General features: G+C 43.8%; 2 protein-coding genes across 2 annotated transcripts; one reads left to right on the forward strand and one right to left on the reverse strand.

Annotated features, from left to right (window-relative positions):
• Window positions 1-1,122: 1,122 nt before the first annotated feature.
• ptar1 (protein prenyltransferase alpha subunit repeat containing 1) lies at window positions 1,123-14,875 on the reverse strand (the record flags this gene model as incomplete). Its single annotated transcript, XM_080532570.1, has 7 exons — window positions 1,123-1,498; window positions 2,830-3,164; window positions 4,384-4,621; window positions 6,254-6,358; window positions 8,992-9,058; window positions 9,385-9,554; window positions 14,790-14,875. The coding sequence occupies 7 exons, from the start codon at window positions 14,873-14,875 to the stop codon at window positions 1,123-1,125; spliced, it is 1,377 nt and encodes a 458-aa protein (XP_080388696.1).
• A 292-nt stretch (window positions 14,876-15,167) lies between these two features.
• On the forward strand, window positions 15,168-18,817 carry LOC308157730 (cilia- and flagella-associated protein 95-like; the record flags this gene model as incomplete). Its single annotated transcript, XM_080531338.1, has 5 exons — window positions 15,168-15,202; window positions 15,304-15,415; window positions 15,561-15,697; window positions 17,264-17,324; window positions 18,635-18,817. The coding sequence occupies 5 exons, from the start codon at window positions 15,168-15,170 to the stop codon at window positions 18,815-18,817; spliced, it is 528 nt and encodes a 175-aa protein (XP_080387464.1).
• Window positions 18,818-22,756: the final 3,939 nt, after the last annotated feature.

The raw sequence follows: 22,756 nt of genomic DNA on the forward strand, positions 1-22,756 counted from the left end.
TCAAGTCTGATACTGATTGTCCCCTTCAGAATGGAAATCCGGGAAACTGCGGCTCATACTTGGAAGAGAAAGCGAGTGATACAGAAATTTGGGTTGTGCTTGGATACTAGTTCTCATTGCTGGAGGTAAAGGAGTTTGAATTTGAACAATGTGCTTTGATGTCTGTGAAATTGTTACGATTGATTTGAGCACCCGCAATCACGGTCAAACCATTGTGGGGCAGCCAGGCAGGGATTGGGATATTTTTCAGGCAATCAAGACAAGTGGATGAACTTGGAAGTTGGAACTGATTATTTCTCCTCCTTTAGCTCATGGCAGGTTATCGATATGATAAACATGAAAACATGCTGGGACATAAACAGCCATTTACAACTGTTTCTCTCCGTTTCGTTATTGTGCTCAGTGCTCTGTCTAAATATGTCTCAGTTTTCTGTATTTTGCTTCAAATTAGGTTTGTGTTTTAACAAAGAAACACTGCTCTACTGAGACTAGTCAATAGTTTGGATACTATTTCTGCAGAACAAACAAACAAAAACAGGTGTTCAAGATGTTCAAGCTGCAACAGGAAATATGCTGTATCACTTGGCAGCTTCATTTAGCTATTATGCTACAATACAATTTTGTGGAAGACAAAATACCAAAAAGTGACAAAATTAAAACAATAGAGCTGACAGAATTGGTAAAGTCATCTCTAACATTGAGATAGACCTGAGGTATTGTGGTACCTGAACTAAGGCAGAAGCTACTAACAGACACACAGGCAAGCCATTCTCTTCAAGAGCCTTGTACGCACATTTCCATTCTGAAGGGGGATTGGTTCAGACCAAGCTTCGCTGACCAATCAGAGTCCAGACATTTCCAGGAGGCCAGGAGAGAGTGAGGAAGCAGTGGGCATGGCCACAACTACCGTGACCTATTAAAGACCCCCCAGCCTCCTTCCACAAGTCTTCAGGATAAAGTTGCCCGTAGACGCTGATCTACTCCTCTCAGTTAAGGTTAGGAGTTTGGGTCCGGGGAGGGGAGGGGGGAGGGGAGGGGGCTGATCCTAGCTCTGTGCCTGTGGGCAACTTCTACCCGGAGCCCATCTTCAGTAGGAGGGGGAGGAAGTGTCTTCTCTCCAAGCTACTGACCAATGACAGAGTCCAGCCACTTCCTGTATGCCAGAGCGAAGCGTCCCTGCTCTGGGCTGTGGCAGCCCTCCAGGATGCTGGCCACGAAGCCATGCTCGGAGGGCAGGGCGGGGGGACAGGGCTGCTGAGGACCCCTCTTGAGGCGCTTGGTGCCGCGGGGGTCCGGTACCCCGTCCACTTCCATTTCCTGGGCCTGTCCGTTCCTGCTCTCCACCCCCCCTGCGCCTGTGCCGGCGACTCCTCCAGGGGAGGCCGTGTGGGGGTGGCCACTCGGGCCAGCGTCGGTGTGGTTCAGTAGGGGAGACTCACTCCCGCTGTTGCTGCGGTGGTCCTTCCTCCAATGGTGCCACAGATAGAAGACATGTCGTCTGGAAGAAGAGGAGATGTCGGTTATAAAAACACATCAATACATTTGAATGGAAGTTGAGACAAAACTATATAGGATGGCAAACCCGACCAGAGAGACCGTTTGCTCCTCTTCATACACAAAACCAGTACGATCGGTGTTGCCATGGCACCTCTCGCTTTTCACTATCAAAACAAAGCTGGACAGGTATAACACTATTCACAGAGCAGCTGATCTTCTGCCTAAGGGGAAACATTTCTCTCTCTCTCTCTCTCTCTCTCTCTCTCTCTCTCTCTCTCTCTCTCTCTCTCTCTCTCTCTCTCTCTCTCTCTCTCTCTCTCTCTCTCTCTCTCTCTCTCTCTCTCTCTCTCTCTCTCTCTCTCTCTCTCTCTCTCTCTCTCTCTCTCTCTCTCTCTCTCTCTCTCTCTCTCTCTCTCTCTCTCTCTCTCTCTCTCTCGCTACAAAAGAACAAAGCATGCTCTGCAGCAAAACAACATTAATCACATGATTGCAGCGCTCCAAGAGATCACGGGGACAGTGTGTTCCAAAGGGGCCGCAATGGTCTCACTAACCAGGTATGACCAGCTCATCACCTCACATTTCTGGCGAGAGAGCTTGATGTTTCCTTACAGACGTTGTCATGACGAAGCATTTCTGGTGCCACACGGCGGTGTGTTGGCATCAGGTGAGACACGAGTTGAGTGATCTCACAATCAAACAATAGCCCTGGGTGTTTCCAGGATGTGCATACAGAAAGTACATTTACGCAAGAAATGAGAGACACGGGTGAGGACTTTATTTTCCTATAGTCCCAGGTAGGGATGGGAATCGAGAACCGGTTCCGGTTGAGAACCGGTAACAAATTGTTTTCAGCAGTAAGTGTAGGCTAATGATAACATGAATTAGGTAGGCTAATGATAACGATAACATGAAGGTACATGTACACTATTTTGCATTATTTGGGATCTTTTTTAACAGTTTATTCAAGTCCCGATACAGCTAAATATTCTCATATTTCATCAATTTCAGATGAAGACAGATTAGACTGTTGCTACAGATAGGCCTAGCTCTGAAGCTTCAGCCAGCTGCTCCAGCTCCTTTTATTTATGTTCAAATGTTGTGTTCAGATATTATACACTGGGTTCAGAGACTTGAGATAATAAAACAGCTGCGTTGACGCTGAAAACTTGTGTAGGCCTACTTTTGTTTTCCACACAAAATTGCTCAGGAATCGATAAAGAATCGAACCGATAAGCAGAATCGATGATGGAATCGGTATCAATAACATCTTATCAATTCCCATCCCTAGTCCCAGGGTGAGGTGACAGTCAAGTCTCCGGGCCGGGGGCTCACCTGTGACACCAGAGCGTCTCGTGGCCGGGGTAGGACTGGATCAGGTCTGTACACAGTTCCATCTCCTGTTGGAAAAGCTGGGGCACGGCGGCCAGCGGGGGCTGCTCCTCTGAGGATGAGGCAGGGGCTGCTGTGGCCTCTCCGTTGGCCTGGTGGTGGGGGTGGGCAGAGCGGAGGTCCGGGCTGGAGGCTGGGTGATGCTGTGGGGAGACCTGGGACTGGCTGAGCTCTCGTACCAGGGCCTTGAGGAGGAACTGGCGGTAGTGGAAGCCGCTGTGGTCCGACACGTGCATGGAGACCCACAGGCGCATGGAGGAGAGCTCGTCATGAAGGACCTGGGGACGAAAGAGAGGGGAGTCTGAAATGGAGCTGAAACACTATGGGCTGGTAATCCTAGACGAAAAAAGCAATCTTCAATTGAGATTTTATATTGAAAGTGTGACTTAGTCCAGAACTAGGCTTAATCCGAGCCCTACAATTAGATTTTCAATCCCGCTGTAAAAATGTGGGGGGCGGTCTAACGGCATAAAAAATTGGATACCGACCAACCCTACCAGCCATCCCAGAGAGAAGGAACCAGAGCCTTTTTGTAAAACCAAACAAGAGTAATTGGAACATCTGAGTAAACAATACTCCTTTAGGAATTAAGTGGATTTAGTCTGTCAGTAAGTACAGTAACACAAAAACAAACACAGTCAGGGCCGCAGTGGCGCACACACATTACCTCACCTCAACCACACCGATGGTGGAGATCAGAAGCCAGAGGCTTATCCTGGCAGAGAGATGCATGCCATGCTGCAACATCGCCCCAGGACTGACTGTCAGTTATTCCCTGGGTCCTAATATAGAATCTAGGTTATATGAGTGGGCTTAAAGCTGGAAGCACTGAGCCACAACAAACACAGTAGCATTTCCTAACCTTTAAATCCCAGGGCCTCAGTATGTGTGCGTGTGTGCGTGTGCGTGCGTGTGCGTGCGTGCGTGGGGGGAAATCGGGCTGTTCCCAGATCTGTTAAATGTCCCGTAAACGTGGCTTCCTTCTCGGTCCACAGGACGAGGCGGGGGGCGCAGTGACCCTGATGATCCTGTAAGCCCCCCTCGCTCTCACACAGGGATTTTCTCACTACGTTAGATTGAGAGCTGCTGACTACATGCCAAGCGGAAGGCCCCCTAGTGGTCTGTTTAAACATTATACCTAGGTTTACATCAGTGAATACCAAGCTTTCCTTATCTCAACACTAGGGATACTGACGTCTGATATTTGCTGGGACATATCGGCCGATACAGAAACGGACGGCGGGGAAAAAAAAGGAAAACTGTGCAGAAAATATGTTGGGAAAAATGTATTGATGTTCAGTCATTTTGTTAATGTTCCAATCCTTTTGGCTCAGCCACGAATGCCTTTCGCAACACCCGCTATTTCAGACTGTAAAGAGCGTCCTTGGGACACCTCACCTCCCGAGAGAGAGAGAGAGAGAGAGAGAGAGAGAGAGAGAGAGAGAGAGAGAGAGAGAGAGAGAGAGAGAGAGAGAGAGAGAACCCAACGCTTCTCACCTTCAGGTTGCCCGTGGCCATGTTCTGGAGCACCCAAATGCGGTGGGACCAGGCGTTGTAGTTGCTGGGGTAACGGCCGGCGGCGTCGGCGCACACTTTCATCTCGTCGTGCAGTACCCTCTGGAGGCGCTCGTTGAGGCGCGTCCTCACGGCGTTGTGGCGATCTGCGTCCCCCTGCTCCTTCCTGTCTGCACCCGGGGGAGAGCACTCACGCAGGACCTGCTGCAGCACCCAGCGCCTGGGAGCACAGAGCGGACATGACACAGTTACAACCAGGGTGGGTGTGTTTCTGTACCCCACGCACGCACAGATACAGACACACACACAGACACACAGACACAGACAGACACACACAGACACAGACAGACACACAGACACACACACACACACACACACACACAGACACACACACACACACACACACAGACACCCACAGACACACACCCCTAAATCCAAGCACCACACAGGACCTGAGCATCGTGTTGAGCAACAGAGCCAAAACTAAACTGCTCAGGCTGCGAACCACAGGGATGCTTTGGGGTAAGATGAGGGCAGATATCCCTCGCCATATGGACGTGTGTGGCATGGCAGGGCAACAGTATGACATAATCCACATAATCAGTCAGATTGTAAACAAACTGTTGCAATCCCCGCCCACCACCATCTGCAACCTCCAAGCACAAGATAAGATGATCATACACACGCACACACACACACTCACAACAATACTAGCCATTCCATGACCTTGTATAGCACTTATGGCCAGGAGTAATCTCTCTGTCGCTTGCTCGCTCGCTCTCTCTCTCTTTCTCTCTCTCTCCTTCCCTCCCTCCCTCCCAACCCTCCTCATATTTCCTTGTCCTCATGCCAAGCTCCTCTCCATTTCGCTCCCCATCTCTCTCCCACTCAGCATCCCTCTCATCCTCCAACTCACCCACCCTCTCACTCCACTAAGGTGAACGAAACCCAGGCCAGTGTTCACATGTCCCTAATTCCCAGCATCCCTTGGGGCAGGGGACCTATCTGATTGGATGTGATCCTGCGGTGCCCCCAGCGCTGCTTGTCCTTGATCAAACGTGACGTGGGTAAAAATGTCTCTCTGTAGGAAACTGAAGGAAACAGGCTAGGCCTTTCAGTCTCCTAAAATACAATCTTCATCTCTTTCTCTCCCTCTCCCTCTCTCCCTCCCCCCTCCAACCAACTATACCTCTCTCGTCTCTGTCTACCTCTTACTCCCCTCTCTCTTCCTCCTTCCCTTCCTCTCCCTGGGTAACCTCCGGTAAATTGCATAACTTAATCTATCATTAATAATGTAGGGGCTCTTTTCCTGTGGCCTGGTTTAGAAGCCAGCAGAGACTCTGGAGCGTCAGTAAATATCATACGTGTTTAAGTGAATGTGGCTGTAACAGTGAGATGCTATAAAGGCCAGTGTTTAGGATGCAAAGTCAAATTTTTGATCTGCCAGGTGACGTGAGTGGCAAAGTCACAGTGGTTGGCGATTAGTGTTTAGAAATACGGCTTAAACAAATGGATGTAATCAAAAATGAGTCCAATACCGATAAATCTGATTTATTAGCATCCCCTGGGGTACTCCCCCAGGTACTCTTCCTGGGGTCCACACAGAACATAATATATAGGCTACAAGAAATATATATGTCAACATATATAACAAATAACAAAAAAAAGAACAACAAGAACAAAATAAAAGTCGGCAATGCTCACACTCCTCACAGCCTCAGTTTTTGGTCAGCATCACAAGACACATGACAAAAAAAAAGAGAACCATCCACAGATTCTACAAACAATAAGTAAGTCATTGGATACATTTGGCATTCAGATGATCTAACAGTGAGTTAATAAAGTGTCCTACCGGTGGATCCATGTCTCTGGGCTCTTGGGGAACTTGGTCAGTGCTAGTTTGCCCAGGTACAGGTCTCTCTCCGGGCTCAGGGCTCCGCACTGCAGCAGCTCCTTCCTAGAGAAGAGGAAGAAGAAGAATGTTTTATTTGCCTTGCAATCAACTTGTCAGTACATTTTGGGGTATTTTTTTGCTCTAGACACAGGGTCAGCCATAGTCTGGGCCCCTGAAGCAGTAGCCATAGTCTGGGCCCCTGAAGCAGTTAGGGGTTAAGTGCCTTGCTAAGTCCAACTGTCAATGTACCCTACAGTACCAACTGTCAATGTCACATTCACTGAGCCTCCGAGACCTGAGACAAAGACAGATAAACTATCCGATACAACAAGCCAGGACAACATAGGCTAGAATTCCATACATTCAATACTTGAATATATTCAAACTAAAGCAAATACAAGCAAGTACACATGAAATTAATTAATGTACATATTTATAAATCACTCCAATGACAGAAAAGTAAGTAGCCTTGAGAACTGATGGTGTCTAGTGGCCCAAAGGGGCAGGAACTCACAACCTCCCAATCTCAGGGCAGATACTCTAACCGCAAGGCCACTGAGCTGGGTTAGGGTTCTTCTCTGTCACAATCACAGGAGAACATATTCAGGGATCTAGGCTATGCCTTGGTGTACTGGGATGTACCAGGCACAGATATAATGTCTACCGCCAGCCGAGTTGGACTGGCAGTTGATATGACTGACAGAACAATCTCAAGGTTTTGTCTTCAGGATACAGATCTCCGTTCCTTTCAAAGGCCACGGGCCACTCTGCACACAGAAAGCTGAAGTGACTGATTCAGGGCAATGGGAGTTTGAGTGAGATCAACTTCTTAAAGAAGATGTCAACAACAACAGAACAGCACCCGTCATCCCACGACCAGAGCTAGCGTGAGGAACACACAAGCAGCACTCACGTACACACAAACACACACACACACACACACACACACACACACTCACTCACACTCACACTCACATCTAACTGGCTCCACAGATGAGTCATCAACACAGCCTCTTTCCAAATGCCTAATCTATAGCAGTGTATAAGTGTAGTGTATAAAGCTGTTGCATTGCGTCTGATTCAAAGGGTGTTATTTAGCGCCACCTACTGGACAACCCTGCAAATACAATAATGAGATGGAGGCATCTGAAAAAGAGTTGGATTTTATAATAGCTGTTTCAAAGAACATATCTCTTAAAATACAACTTAAATATGACCTAAATAACATCACCAACAGAAGCTGATATATGTAGTGACATAAGAGTTGTCCTAAACTATGATAACATCACACACACAGTATATCACCACATTCGCCTATGACAACTATTGAGGTATGGCCCCGACAGTGCCTTTTGCTTTGCTAACAATGCCTATAAAGAGTGAGCCAGTACAACACAATGAACAGTATATCCCTTTTCTAAATCAATCCGTCTATAGGAATCAAAACCACCCAGGCCAGATGTGATTATATAAAAGGATTCCTATAGGGTAACATTTTGAGAACAGGCCAGTGGCCATCCTGAATGTCTTAGCTGGGTCACGGGAAGCCTGCTGATAAATAGATCACACAGAGCAGAGGCTGAAGCAGGGCACCGGGGGAACAGTGACAGGCAGGGCATGGCAGAGAGGGGCAGCTGCTCTCTGATGATGATGATGATGATGTGCCACATCTGGCTGGGTCACTGACACAGCCTTGTTAGTTCCAGTAGATCCACATTGGATACAGTCTAGAACTCGCCAAGATAATTAGGGCTCCAGCAGATTAGTTAGAACAGTGAATAGAGGAAGAAGGGAATTAATCAGAGACTATGCAACTTCAATGTGAGTCAATGTGTATAGGGGCGGGCGATATATTTTCAAAATGAACCTCAAGCAAACAGTTTGCCATCCTTTCCTAGTGGCCAAAACACTAGGAAAAGTACATGTATTATTACAATGCAAATTAACAGACGCATTCTTTAAGACCATAGCAAAAGACAAAAAACTAAACACAAAATTAACTTATTCAGGTCTAAAGTAGGTATCTTCTCTTTATTAGCCTACATGGGGAAAATGAAAAAACACTTGATGACCAGGTCTGCAGTCAAAGACATGTCTCAAGCAGTAGGCCTACATTCCATTGACATTCTATCCATTCTGCTGACATTCGTATTTAAAGCGACTTACCACACCATACCATTCAAACCCAGCATTCATAAAGCAAGTCATCTAACAAACAAAACATCTAACAAAGCTCTATGAGTATGTCACACTCTATATGAGTGGTTGGACTTGACTTATTTGAGTCATGTCCATTTATAATGCTATCTTCCATTTTCAACACCCCTTAAAAGGCAGTCACGTAATCAAGAGTATAAAAGCTATTTCAAGACGGTTCCACTTCACAAACTAAGTTCGATGCCAATCTGTGCTGAGTCTGACAATCACACACTCACAGAAAGCGTTGCGTTCTGAAAAACAGCGTTTTTAATCAAACGGTTTTGTCTCTGATATGATTGTCTCTCATCTAAAGAACAACCTGCTTAATACAAAGCCTAGAATAAAGCCAACAAGGGATCTGTTTTGTTTTTTTTACGGCATGAATACAAAGAAATGTGGGTCTATTTCGAGCAGTTTGTTTCTCTGTTCTGTCCATGACATCTGTTTTGTATGCAGGCGTAGGCATAAAAGCCAGCTGGCGAGACAAGACTCCATACCTGACATTCCAAGCGGTGGTGAAGTCTGGGTTTAGCAGCAACAACGTGCAGGTGATATCCACCAGTGCTGGAAGTGAAAGAGACGAGACACAGGTCTGTGTGAAGAGTAAATTAAAAGAAATATTCTCTCATGGTCAGAAAACAAAACATGCATGAAATGTTGTTATGCAGCTAAACTATCCCTTTACGTAATTACCGAAACCTCATCCATGCAATGAATTCCTAACATTTCTGTACAGTACATCCCTTTCTGTGACATAGCCGACCTCGAGAGTTCAATCCTTCCCGTCTTTGAAAGTAAGACCCCAAAACCGGCATCTACAATAACAGACAGTGCTATCAGCGTTGGGACTATAACCATAATCTTCTACAAATGTGTTACTATTACTGTACCTTCCCTGTCGAGCCACTGCTTGCGTTGCCTGTAGAGCAGCAACTTGTTGTGGACGTAGGGCAGGAGGAACTTCACACACCAGCTCTCCACGCCGAGCTTGTTCTCCACCAGGACGATGGGGCTGCGGTTGTATCTGGCCTCTGGACACGGGATCAGACCTATCTCATCACTGAGATGGAGAGCAGGGGGGCTACTATGAGACATCTGCATGAGTGACTGCTTGCTCACACTGCTCACACTGCTCTCTCTCTCTCTCTCACTCACACTCACACACACACACACACACGCTACACAGATGTGCCTACAGTCAACTTTCTCTCTCACACAAACAAAATCCTGGTCCGTTAATTGCCACTAAAGCTTGAGCATTTCACGATTCATATTCTAAGGGATACTGATTAGTTGCTTAGATTAGGCTAGATCAGTTTAGAAGGGACCCTGTCTTCAGTGCACTGGGCCTGCATCTCTTGTTGACAGAGAGCTATTCAGAAGCCCAACCCTGATACGGGTTCAAGTCCTGGTGAAAGCAGCCTAGTTTGCACACATGCCTCAGTGAGGGCACAACAGAATCGGCTTGCCTTTCACTGCTGAGCGAACTGCTACTAAGTGCACATAGAGTTGTGGTCGTTTCGCTGCAGTTCTCTGGCACAGACAGGGGGATGGCAACACAGGACTTGGGTGAGATTTGACCTTTGAGAATGTGCGGAGTGTGAGTGTGAGTGTGTGTGTGTGTGTGTGTGTGTGTGTGTGTGTGCAGTGGCGGACTGGCCACCGGGCATGCCTGGCAAATGCCAGGACGGCCGCGAGACTCTGGGCCGCTCAGAATGTTTAAAAAAAAAAAAAAACTTTTTTTTTTTTTTTTTGTTTTTGTCTCTGGTGATTTTCATTGAAAATAACTTATTTCAGCCGACCGCGGCCCAAAACATTATATATCGGCCCGGGCCTCCCACGCAGTTCTGCGCGGGTGCCCGGGCCAGGGCCTAACGTGACGTGTGACGTAACGTTACACGCATTTTCCCATGATCAACTCGTTGCTACTACACTGCTTGATAACTCAACGATAAACTGACAGGAAAATTGCATCTAGCTAAAATAAAATGAATCGGGGCACTAAACGATCAAAGGGTGGGGCAGAGAAAAAGAGGGACAAATCGAAGAAAGCTCTATTGGCAGAGGGGGGGAAATTAACAAAAATAACCGATCTGTTTGTGAAGAAAGCAGCAGGTGCTAGTGTGATTCCTTCAACTAGCACTAGCCTTGAACTTGTGGAGGTAGACGACGAGGGAGAGAAACATGGAGACAAGCAAGAGGAAGTGGCAGAGGAATCGGACATGGACACGGGACTTGTGACCGAAACAGTTCATCATGACAATGACAAGCAAAAGGCGTTGGAAATTACCGGTACATTATCAGAGGGAACGGCGGCCGCGGGAGCAATGAGCGGGGCCGGTAGGATGGCTACAGAGGAGGCTGAGGAGCAGTATGATTTTTTCAAGCGACCAAATTTCGACACACTTGGACAGTTTTTCAAGTTTCACCCACATCAGTCGGCTGAAGGAACAGCCAAGAAAGCATTTAACCGCAAAGATGGATCACAACGGAAATGGGTCAGCTATCGTGAGAAGGACCATTCTTTATTTTGTGCAGTGTGCCTGGCATTTTCTAAAAAGACTGAGATTGAGACACATCCCTTCATTGATGGATATAACGACTGGAGGCACGTACACCAGAGGCTAAACGAGCATGAGAACACTGTCTTTCATATGGAATGTGTAAAGGCATACTTTTCGTGGGTAAGTCAAGCAGATATCGCACATTTGCTGCAGTCAAATCAAATGTCAGCCCGCCGAGAACAAGTGCGTAAGAGGAGGCAAGTTCTAGAGCGTGTGGTTAATGTGGTAAAAATGATAGGCAAATGTGCACTTGGTTATCGGGGACATAGATCTGAGGCCGCATACTCATTAGCTGACATGTCGGTTGATCATGGGAACTTTCTGGAGACACTGTTGCTTCTCAGTAAATATGACAGTTGCTTACAGCAGCATGTGCAAGAGTGCATTGAGAAAAGCAAGTCTGGCCAGGGAAGAGGCTCACTAGTGACATTAATGTCCAAAACAACTGTCAATACGGTTGTGGAGTCTATCCGGCAACTAATAAAAGAGAGTGTCGCTACTGAAGTCATCCAGGCTGGAATGTATTCAGTACAAATCGATACGACACAAGATATCTCAGCAAAAGATCAGTGCAGTGTTGTAGTCCGCTATGTAACAGACAGCGTTCATGAGAAACTACTGGCAGTCGTTGAATGCAAATCATCCACAGGTGAGGACTTTCTTAAACTGCTCAAAGAGACGTTGACCTCTTGCAAAATAGACATAAAGAACTGCATCGGAAACTCCACAGATGGGGCCGCAAATATGCAAGGCCAATACAGGGGCTTCTCTGCCTGGCTGTCAAAGGAAGCCCCAAGTCAAGTTCATGTGTGGTGCTACGCCCATGTACTCAACCTGGTTATGTCTGAAACTACAGGTGTAGTGATAGCAGCGGCATCATTATTTGGGTTGGTTAACGAGATTGCAGTGTTTCTTCGTGACTCATATCAGCGAATGAATGTTTGGGAAGGTGTCAGTCAGGAGGACCCCCAACACCGAAGGATTACACTGATTGGTGAAACAAGATGGTCCTCAAAGGATGCTGCGCTGAAGAAGATCTTTGGATCATTCGCCAAGCCAGACAGTGGTTTGTATGTGGAGCTAGTTATAACATTGTCCAAGATTGAGGAGAATCTACAGTTTAAACCAGCTGTGCGTGTTAAGGCTCATGCCTACATGGAGTCACTTCTTAAATACGAGACAGTTTTGACTGCACAGGTGTTCCTGCGTATTTTCTCACTAACATCACCATTGTCAAAATACTTACAGACCAGCGCACTGGATCTTGTGGCTGCCCATAGGATGGTAACAAAAACACACGAGCAACTGAAAAACCATGTCAGAGACTTTAACACAGTGAAAGAAGCCACAGACAAGTTTGTGAGATGGGCAAACAACAGATTACAAAGTGAGGAATCTGAAATGGAAGTGCAGGATGCGCTGCCACCAAAACGCATCAAGAAAAGAAAAGCAATGCCAGGTGAGTGTGCTGCTGATGCAGAACATGCAGCTACAGACTCATTGATGGCGTATAGAGTACAAGTCCACAATGTAATTCTTGACACAGCCTCTGAGTGTATGCATCGCCGCTTCCTGCAGAATGGGAAACTTTATGCTGATTTAGCATGTCTAGATCCTCGTAATTTTCCAACAATTAAAGCCAATGGACTACCTCCAAATGCACTTCAGGACTTAAGTAAATGCCTACTTACATTTGATGAAGATGCAACTGTTGAGAATTTACAGTCTGAGTTGTCAAACCTCACCACACAATGGGACACTCTGAAACAGTCTCCACTGAATGAATATACAATCAGACAGTCTGTTACGTCTGAGGAACAGGACCATCAGATGGATCAAGAAGAAGTTGATCTGGTGAGCAAAAGATGCACAACCTGCAAGAACTGTGCATTATGCTGCTATTTCCTCCTGCAGCAGTTGAATTTGTTCACTCATGTCTACCACACAATAGGATTAGCCTACAAATTTCTTTTGACACTCTCCTGCACACAAGTGGCATGTGAAAGAAGCTTTTCCACATTGAAGTTTATTAAGAATCGTCTCAGGAGCAGACTGTCACAGGACAATTTGGAGGCCTTCATGCTCATGGCAACTGAAAAAGAAATCCTAATGAAGCTGGACTCCGATGACGTGATTGACAGGGTTGCCGAGAAAAGCAAACTACTTCGTAGCCTGCTAACTAACTAAGGTAAGACACATTTATTATTATACACTGTGGCTGTGCAGTGCTCTTTTTCTGCTTTGGTGAAGCTAAATGTAATGTGCACTGTGGCTGGTGTATTGTTTAGGCTCATACATGTGATGGTTCATGTAACTGGAGGGTGTTTTGCTAACGTTATTGTATTCCGTGTCAGAGCAGCTTCTCTTAGCTACACCGAGTCTATTAGGCTTCACTGGACCTCAAGGTCCTTTTGGCTAAGATAGATGCCACAGTTCAGGTTAAGTCAGTCACTGTGGATTGTTGTCAGCACTCTGAATTCATCAGTGATTGTAGTGTGTGTCAGTGTGTGTTATGTGTTCCAAATGTCTACATTGGATTCTAGTCAGTCTGGTTATCTCAAGCTTTATATGTTAACAATCCGTGTTGCGTGTTGGGTTTGGAAATAGGGCTGTTGTGTCGCAAATGCCAGGGCTGTTTTTTGATCCCAGTCCGCCCCTGTGTGTGTGTGTGTGTGTATGCAGGTCAGTGAGAGCAATCACAGCCATTCTAAAACCACTGCACTCAACAACAACACCACCAGAGCCCATGCAACACTGTGCACATGTCTACGTGAAAGGTTGTCACTCACTACCTCTCTTTTAGTTGCGCTTCAGCGCGGCTGTGTTATGTATCTAACTTTCATTTTATTTCCAGGCCAGTTAGCATGACCTTGCTGTCAAGATGATAGGAGATGACGAGGGGGTAAATATAGACTGTTCAGATCAGATGCAGCATCAAAGCTGAATCATTCATACATTGTTCCTAAATGAGCCAGCGGGAATGTAGGCCGGAACTCATTCTGAACAGCCCTGTCAGGGGAAGCTTCAACACTAAATGCATTCTATCATCTGAGCTCAACTTCCAATCTGATTCCAAGAGAAAGTGAGTAATATGGTGGTCATATAATTAGTGGTCATATAATTAGAATATCATCAAAAAGTAGATTTTTTTTCAGTAATTCCATTAAAAAAGTGAAACTGATATATTTCAAGTGTTTATTGCTTTTAATTTTGATGATTATTACTGACAACTAATGAAAACCCCAAATGTAGTATCTCAGAAAATTAGAATATTGTGAAAAGGTTCAATATTGAAGACCCCTGGTGCCACACTCTAATCAGCTAATTAACTAAAAACACCTGCAAACGACTTTAAATGGTCCCTCAGTCCAGTTCTGTAGGCTACACAATCATGGGGAAGACTGCTGACCTGACAGTTGTCCAAAAGACGACCATTGACACCTTGCACAAGGAGGGCACTACAAGTATTTGACAAACTCAACAGACATTTGCTGGTCCTACTGAAAGCAAAGAGAGAGAAGTGAGCTAGCTGACTGATTCCACCATGCACCTGTCCGCTCATCGGTGATGAGCTAGCTGGCTGGCTACATAGTTATTCAAGCTAAGTAAGCTAGCTGGCTAATAATGTTTGATGATGGACTCGTTTACCACGTCATGTTACACTCAGTTTCATGTTATCTAGCGTCGAGGTGATGATATGTGTTATTCTCTAACAGATAAGACATACGTACATGTTGGGGTTTCTCTTGAAGGCGTTATTAATATCTTTGACAACTCTCTGCACCAAGACGTCCACCTCCTCCTCCGACTCAGCCATTTTTGGAGTATCAATGACGTCAACGACTTCTGTCCACTTCATCCGGGTCATTAAAAAATCGCATCAGTGCGCATGCGTTATACGTTTTTCACCATGGTAACATTGCAACAACTTAATACTATTCCAACTAGCTACAATGTTTCCAATCCACAATTAATTGCATTCGTTTAATCTTTACATTATGTGAAAAAGAAAGAAGATATTTGATTTAACATTTCACTTTACTGGAATGTAAATACATTTTTGGGGGGTTGGCAAGTGTTTTACCTGGTATCTCTATCATCTCATCAAGATGTATTACAGCAGACCAACTCTTATTTTCAATTGGTGAGTATAGTCAACTACAGCATCAAATACCTCTGAAATTGAAAGTATTATATTTGCAGATCAGGTCATTCTTTGTTGTGTACCAATTATTCCAACAACAGGCATAAGAACAGAGAGGCTGAGCCTAAAGACTATGACTTCACCTTGTGTCCAGATGGAAAGAAGAAACTAAGCATATCTACTTACAAACACTTTGGAACCTGCATGGATGCTGTGAGCAATGTCCTCTCCTTTTTTTTTTATCAAACTGACATTATAAACATGCTGTCAGTGCATTGTTTTGTTTCTAGTTCATGCAAATAGGGGAACTGCCTCTCAGGGTAGGGTAACATGAAACCTCCTCTCACCTCATCTCTAGGACTGGAGTACCAGCACAGAAACCCAGATGTCTCAGTATCTCTTGAAGAAGGAGTATAAGCCTGAAAAGACTCCCAAATCAATGGTGGATGCAGATCACCTCCAATCTGCAGACTTTGACAGGAGAACTACAGTCAGGTAGGCCTTCTGTACAGTACATCAGTAGTACTACTACAATACAGCACAGTATTTTAATTATTAGTCATTGTATACATATGTTTTAATTCCATACAAATGTCCATGGTGGATATTTTCATAAGCATAACAAAATGTGAGAAGTGAAATGTTACACAATTACAAAGTATGTGTATATTTGGCTTTGGGCTTAACAACATAGATTTCCATCAAAGTTCCACTGGCTTGTCGTCTTCAATTCTCACTACTGCAGTGGACATTATGTCAACTATCCACTGCGCTTTAGCTGTTTTGAAACAGCCTCTTGCTGCTACCATTCATTCAGTATTTTGCCATGAATTCTTCATGAAGCACAAAAAACCTGAACACTAAAAACATCCTGAATGAAGCACTCAAAGCCAAGTCCACTCACTCATTCACTGCCCATCACAGGGTTTTCTACAAGAGCACATTATTGCAAGGCTTTATGAATGATTCACACAACATTCTTTGTACTATTGTAACTTACATGTATTCATTGATGGTTGTCTATATTGTTTACCAATAGGATCCATACATGATAGTCAGACACAATTGTCTTTTTGGGGAGAATAACTAGTGATGTCAACACCTTGTCTCTGACCATGCTATCTGGTCATTCATAATGTGTTGATATGATGTTTGTTTTTTTCAGGCAAGAAATAGCTGGGCAGGTGACTGATGTGACCAATAGCATCCTGCCGCGTCACCAGCCTGGCCATAACCAAATGTAAGAGACTGGTATCGAACTTCCTTTTCATAGTTACCGATAGATGCTAAACTCTGAGGTGAGGTGTGAAATGTTAGTGCCTCCAGCTGTAATGAAGTGTTGTCATTATCTTTAGCCAGAGGGGGGCGATATGTTGTCACTGAGGTTATTTTCTGAGATGATATTTAATTATTCTTTTTACACTTGACATAAATAATTGCTCATTGTTTAGACTTTCCCTTATTTGGCTTGCTAGTCAAAATGGTTGACTACCAACCACTAACATATTTTATTTAGTTAATAAGGTCAAGACAGTTTTGTGTTATCGACAGAGAGCAATGTTGCAGTCCAAAGCTTACTTAGTGTTTAGGATCCCATCATTCTTAGAGGTTCGGGCCTAATTTTTCTGTGCCCCTCACATAATAGTCTGCTTAAGAAAACAAACAAATAAGAAAACTTAAAAGGGAATATAGATGAGGAAAACAGATATAACAGTCAACGATATTAGAGGGGATTTGAACATCCTTCTGTGTTTTCTTTTTTCTTTTTAACGATTGGCCTTTTGCTCAGTTCAATCGGTTTTGTTTCCACCTGAAACTTCTCAAATGTACCTCTACTTTCGAACAAAGCTGGATAAGAGATGGAGAGCATTATGAAAAAGTGAGGTTGAGTTATAATGATTGCATGCAGAGTGTGAGTTTGCCCAAGAGGAAATCAGTCATCTTAGTGGGAAGATCCCCTGAGGTTTTCCTATGGGGATGCCGAGTCCCTTTGTTAGATTAGAAGTCTATACACATTGCAGTGTTGAGCCTGTTTTATAATGTGTCTGTCTCTCATTTCAGAGAGTTGGACTCCACATATGCAATGGATTACCTACCACCATGTGACTACAGCAAAGAGGCAGTGAGTCTGAATGTCAAACATGATCATCAAATCAATTCTCTGCAGGGGACTGTTTGAGATTATTTTTCATTGGATCCAGGTTCACATATTACCACCATGCCGGCATATATATTTTCAAATGGTAATATATATATTTCCATATGCTTTTTGGATTGGACATTCCTTGTCTCTTCTTATCTTACACATCATCTCATCTTAGAGGCCCACATTGTCATGTTTACATGACAGTTAGGTCATATATGACATCATGGGACTGCACAATGTTTTTGCTCTTCATAAAACAATTTCCTGTGCAGTGGGTAATTTCATATAGCTATTGTATATGGCACATGGCTAGTTTGTTTGTAATGTTAGCGACCAGAGTCAAATATAACCCTCTGAAACCCTTTCATTAGCCTCTTTGAGACTGAGTCAAACGGCCTTTCGACGGCTTTTATTGAGAGTTGCTCTAGCTATGTCTGGCGTCCCAACTAACTCTGTGAATGTCAACACTAGCTGCTTTTGTTCTTTTAGCATTTTTTTCAAGAAAAACACAGGAAGCAACATTGGCTGGTGTGGTCCCTTTAAACACATTGAATAAGTTGCCATTCAACATAGATGGGTATTTTTGTGCACAATTAAATGGAATGTGTAATTCGGAGTCTCAGCTGAGGAGTAAAACCAGTGGTTGCAGATCAGCTGATCCAAAACCATTCTCCTTCCATTTAATCTTTACTTTTGTGTCATATTTCATATTTTGATGGTTACAGAAGCACAAGTGATATTTTCCTCCATAAGCAGGAGCAGGTTTGTAGCATTGTGTATTTAATGGGTTGTTTTATTATTTATTTTCTCCTCATAACTGCTAACAGATGTGTAATATTGTTTCTTATTCCCCAGAGTAGGCCACTCTGGGGTCCTAGGCTGTCGGCTTATCCTGCAGGGATACATACGTTTTGCATTAACATTTTCATTCCCTAAAAAAATCACTTCTCATTTTGAACAGGAAATAAAAAATATGGATTATAGAACAATGCGTTCCCCATGTGTAGTGACTGTGTGGAGATCTGTGGCTTTCAGAGTCCCTCTGTGATCTCTAGTGATCTCTCGTCTTTTATACGAGGACAGTTAAGGACATAGTGTTGTAATTTCCGCTATCAATATCCACCTGCTGCTGAGGTTGGCTACTACAAAAAAAAACTAAAACAAAATATCTAGAGATTTCACTCTGGAGGTCCATTTTCATTACTAGTCAGAGATCAACACACATTTCCACAGCTCAAGAACCAGTAATACTCCCTAACTTAATATGTTGTGTCTCCTCCCTATAGAAGACCATGAAAGGCCAAGCAGACAGCAGACCTGACTTCAGGAGGCGTCACTCTCAGTTTACTGACACAGCGGACTACCGTAGGGCGGGCCGTAACACCTTTCAGGAAGAGAGTGGGGCCTACGCCTTCCTGGGGGAGAGATCCAGTGTCCACACCAAGCCTACCAACCCCTTCTGCACATAGAACCCCCCAATCCCCCAGGGTTACCACAAAAGCATGGACTCCCTAGCATGGTTGTAACAGATCATTAGTGGCTATTTCCCCCACCACAAACTTCAGTCACTTTTTACTTCAGTATGCAGCCGCTGTTGTTTTTCTCTCAAATAAAGCATGTCTTTCATGACCGACGATTGTTTCCCCTAGAACAGTGTTTCATTTAAGCTGTATCAGCGGAAATATCTATATGCTGCTACTCTCAGTATTTGTGCTATATTCCACAGTGTTCAACTAAGTGTTTCAACATCTGCCGTCTCTGTGTGAGACTTCTGATTTGCTTACATAACGCTTTCTTATCCTGCCCCCCTCTGCGAATGTTGTTCATTCATTAGTTTTATTATTTCTATGAGGATAATCCCATTATCTCATTGTTCTTTGCCCTTCCAACAAACCAACAACATACATGTGTTCAATTTCGCTCAGCAGAGGCTAAAGAGGAACATGATTCCAGACTCAGAGAATTAAGTACATCCAGGTGTGCTGCTTCCAGACTCCTCTGGGGTTTGTAAGCTTTCTAAGAATTACACAGCCTGTTAGCCTGAGTGAACTTCCTCTTGACATCTGAACTTTGACCTTGAGTTTGCACGTGTATGTGTGTGTGTGTGTGTGTGTGTGTGTGTGTGTGTGTGTGTGTGTGTGTGTGTGTGTGTGTGTGTGTGTGCGTGTAAACGTAACCCAGACATGTATTGGCAGTCCTCTTACATTTCCTGTGTGCTTAAGTGTGCTTGAATTTAATTCTCAGTTGAACCGGATGACTACTGTATTTGATACGTGGGGGAATAAATACAGTATCAATTTATCAGTGCTGTGTGTGCACATTATTTTCCAGCTACTGGATACCAAATCTCTTGGCTCTGTAATTTCCTCACATGGTTTCTGTTACCACTGCTATGCTGAATACTTTTTATCTCTTTCCCCCCCTCTGACACACAGGTGTCTCTATGTCTTGCAGATATATCTGCCTTGATGTCTGCTCACCAACTCAAACTCAAACTTGAGGTGTTCTTCCTTCCTGGGAAAGCCTTCCCTCTCCAAGACTTCTCCATCTCGGTGGAGAACTCCACGGTGTCCCCCTCCCAGACAGCAAAGAATCTTGGGGTGATCCTGGACAACCAACTTTCCTGTGCTCCTATACATTCTTCTTGTCATCTCCTGTCTAAACTACTGAAACACACTTCTGCTGGCTCCTTGCCTCCACCATCAAACCTCTGCAGCTCATCCAGAATGCTCTGCAGCACATCCAGAACGTTTGGTCTTCAATCTCCCCCAAATTCTTCCATGTCACCCCATCCTCCACACCCTTACCAGAATCTAACAGAAACACAGAGCATAATTAAGATGCAATTATCAGGTAATAACACTTTTAAAGTAAGTATCTGTTTAATACTGGGCTGTAAAATGAAGTGTTACCAGATGGTGGTATTTATCAGAGTACAGTAGCTATATAGTACAAGAGTCCTGTTCACTAGAAAACAGTAAAATGCCAGAGAAACGTGATCTGCATTTGTTATCTGATACCCCATTTACACAGCCTTTATTGACCATTTGAATGTGTGGGCCCTAATTCAACATTCCAGTAGATGTGATTTGGCGGGTCAGTTGAACTTGGGCCACAAGGAGAGAATGTTTGAGTTACCAATAAAGAGTCTGTCAAGAGATCCAGCATTCCTATGTGGTGAAAAACGTGAAAACATGAAGATCACTGTACATGCACTGGAATGGCATGACGAACAGACAATACAGACCTCTGTCAGGCCGACAACCTACCATCTCTCTCTCTCTCTCTCTCTCTCTCTCTCTCTCTCTCTCTCTCTCTCTCTCTCTCTCCCCTCTCTCTCTTTCTGAAACTCAGAGGAGTGATAGTGAGCTGGAATTTTTGTGGGGCAAAATCTCTCCTCCTTCCCCCTCTATTTTCTTTGTTTTTCTTCCTCCTCTTTTACTCTTCTCGATGAGGATAATGACATAGGCCCAATGTCATAGGGCTAAGACTGTGCCCACAATCTCACAATGACGATTAGTCACCCTATAATCATTCATGAATTTACAGTATCAGATTAATTTATATTAGAATATTCCACTACAAACTGTGTTCCCAATTGACATGAAGGGAGAGCTCTGTGATAAAAGCTTGAGTTTTGGATCCACAATTGGTTTGGATCAGCTAATGGTTCCAATTAGAAAAACACATAAGGAGATAGAAATGAAGTCATCGCATCTCATCTGGCTGGTGAAAGTAAAATACCATGGTATTCTGGTCATTTTTGGGATGGGGATCAAACACAGGCACTGGGCATTAAAACACCAAGACAACAAGACAATGAAATTCATGGCAGACATTTATTTTCAGTTTGGCTTCAATTAGAGTTAGGTGAATGAGATCAAAAAGCAGACCCACCTGCAAAATCAAAACAACACCTGCTGTCATTAGGATGGCAAAGCAATGCTTTATGAGTCAAGATTGGTTGTATAGCATTTTGAAAGTCTTTGCGTTTCTGTAGGGATGAATTACTGATGTTTGCAGTTAGACACAATCTTTACTAAATCAGAATCAATGCTATTGACTGTAAAAAGTCATGTTCTGCAATATTTTTGGACCTTTCTATCTATTATCTACAAATGCTATTGGGTTGTTTAAAAATGATCTCAGAAGTAGATTTCAATGTGTCATATGTGATAGTATTACATCAGAGTAGGTGGAACTTAAGATTGGAGTTCCACAAGGCTCCATTCTTGGGCCATTATTATTTATAATCTCAATTCCATTTGCACACAAGTAAATGCTAATGTGCACCTATATGCGGATGACACCATTATTTACTGCACTGCCACTTCTCCGTGTGAGGCATTAGAGAAACTTCAGGAGGCTTTTATCGTTTTACAGAAAAACTTGTTGAAGCTAAAATTAGTGTTGAATTCCCAAAAAAATCAAAATATATGCTGTTCAGTCTTTCTAAAAATGTACAACCTGAGTCTCCAATAGTTACTTTACAAGGACAAGAAATAGAGAGAGTATTGTGCTATAAATATTTTGGGGGTTTAGTCCTCATATGTAGCTAACTTGGTTAAGAAACTTTGAGTTAAGCTAGGCTTTTATTTTAGAAATAAGGCTTGTTTTAATTTAAAAGCGAGAAAAGACATTGTTGCAGCCACGTTTTGATCTGTGCTTGATTGTGGTGACATTCTTTATATGCATGCTGCAAAGTCTGTGTTGCGCCTACTAGACTCTGTCTACCATTCTGCATTACGTTTCAAAACTAAGGCTGGTTACTCCACACATCATTGCAACTTATACAGTTTATCTGTTTGGCCACCACTATCAATACGTAGACAGCATCACTGGTTAATTTTCATTTATAAAGCAATGATTGGATTGTTACCATCTTACTTATCCATTTTTTTTAATGGCAGTAAACAATAGATATAACCTCAGGTCTAATAACAGCATTATTTTTAATGTGCCAAATGTCAGATCTGCTCCTCCTGAGACATCTTCTGACCCTCACCACTACGTCTCCTAAAGACACCCGCTTTCCCCTCTACTGTGTCCCTAAGAACTTCTATTGCCCCCCTTGTACTGTTTCTCCATTTCTCCAGTAAAAAAAAAAAAAAAAAACTTTAGTAGAAGGCGATAGGGAGAAGGTTTTTCCATCAGTGGCCCCGGGCCCGAGCTAGATTACTCTTCCTGCAACGAATGGTGGATTGCTGATTCACATGCTTGGTACTCAAATGTATTGATTGTAAGTCGCTTTGGAATAAGGCGTCTGCTAAATGCCAAAAATGTAAATGTAAAATGTAAAGATCTGAATTTGGTAAAACTGCATTCTGTTACAATGCTCCTTCAACTTGGAATGTACTTCAGAAAAAGTTGAAACTTAGCATGTTCATCCCACTCTCTGATTTTAAACT

The sequence above is a fragment of the Nansenia antarctica genome (genome assembly GCF_963989245.1).
Source record: "Nansenia antarctica genome assembly, chromosome: 5".
Classification (NCBI taxonomy): Eukaryota; Metazoa; Chordata; class Actinopteri; order Argentiniformes; family Microstomatidae; genus Nansenia; species Nansenia antarctica.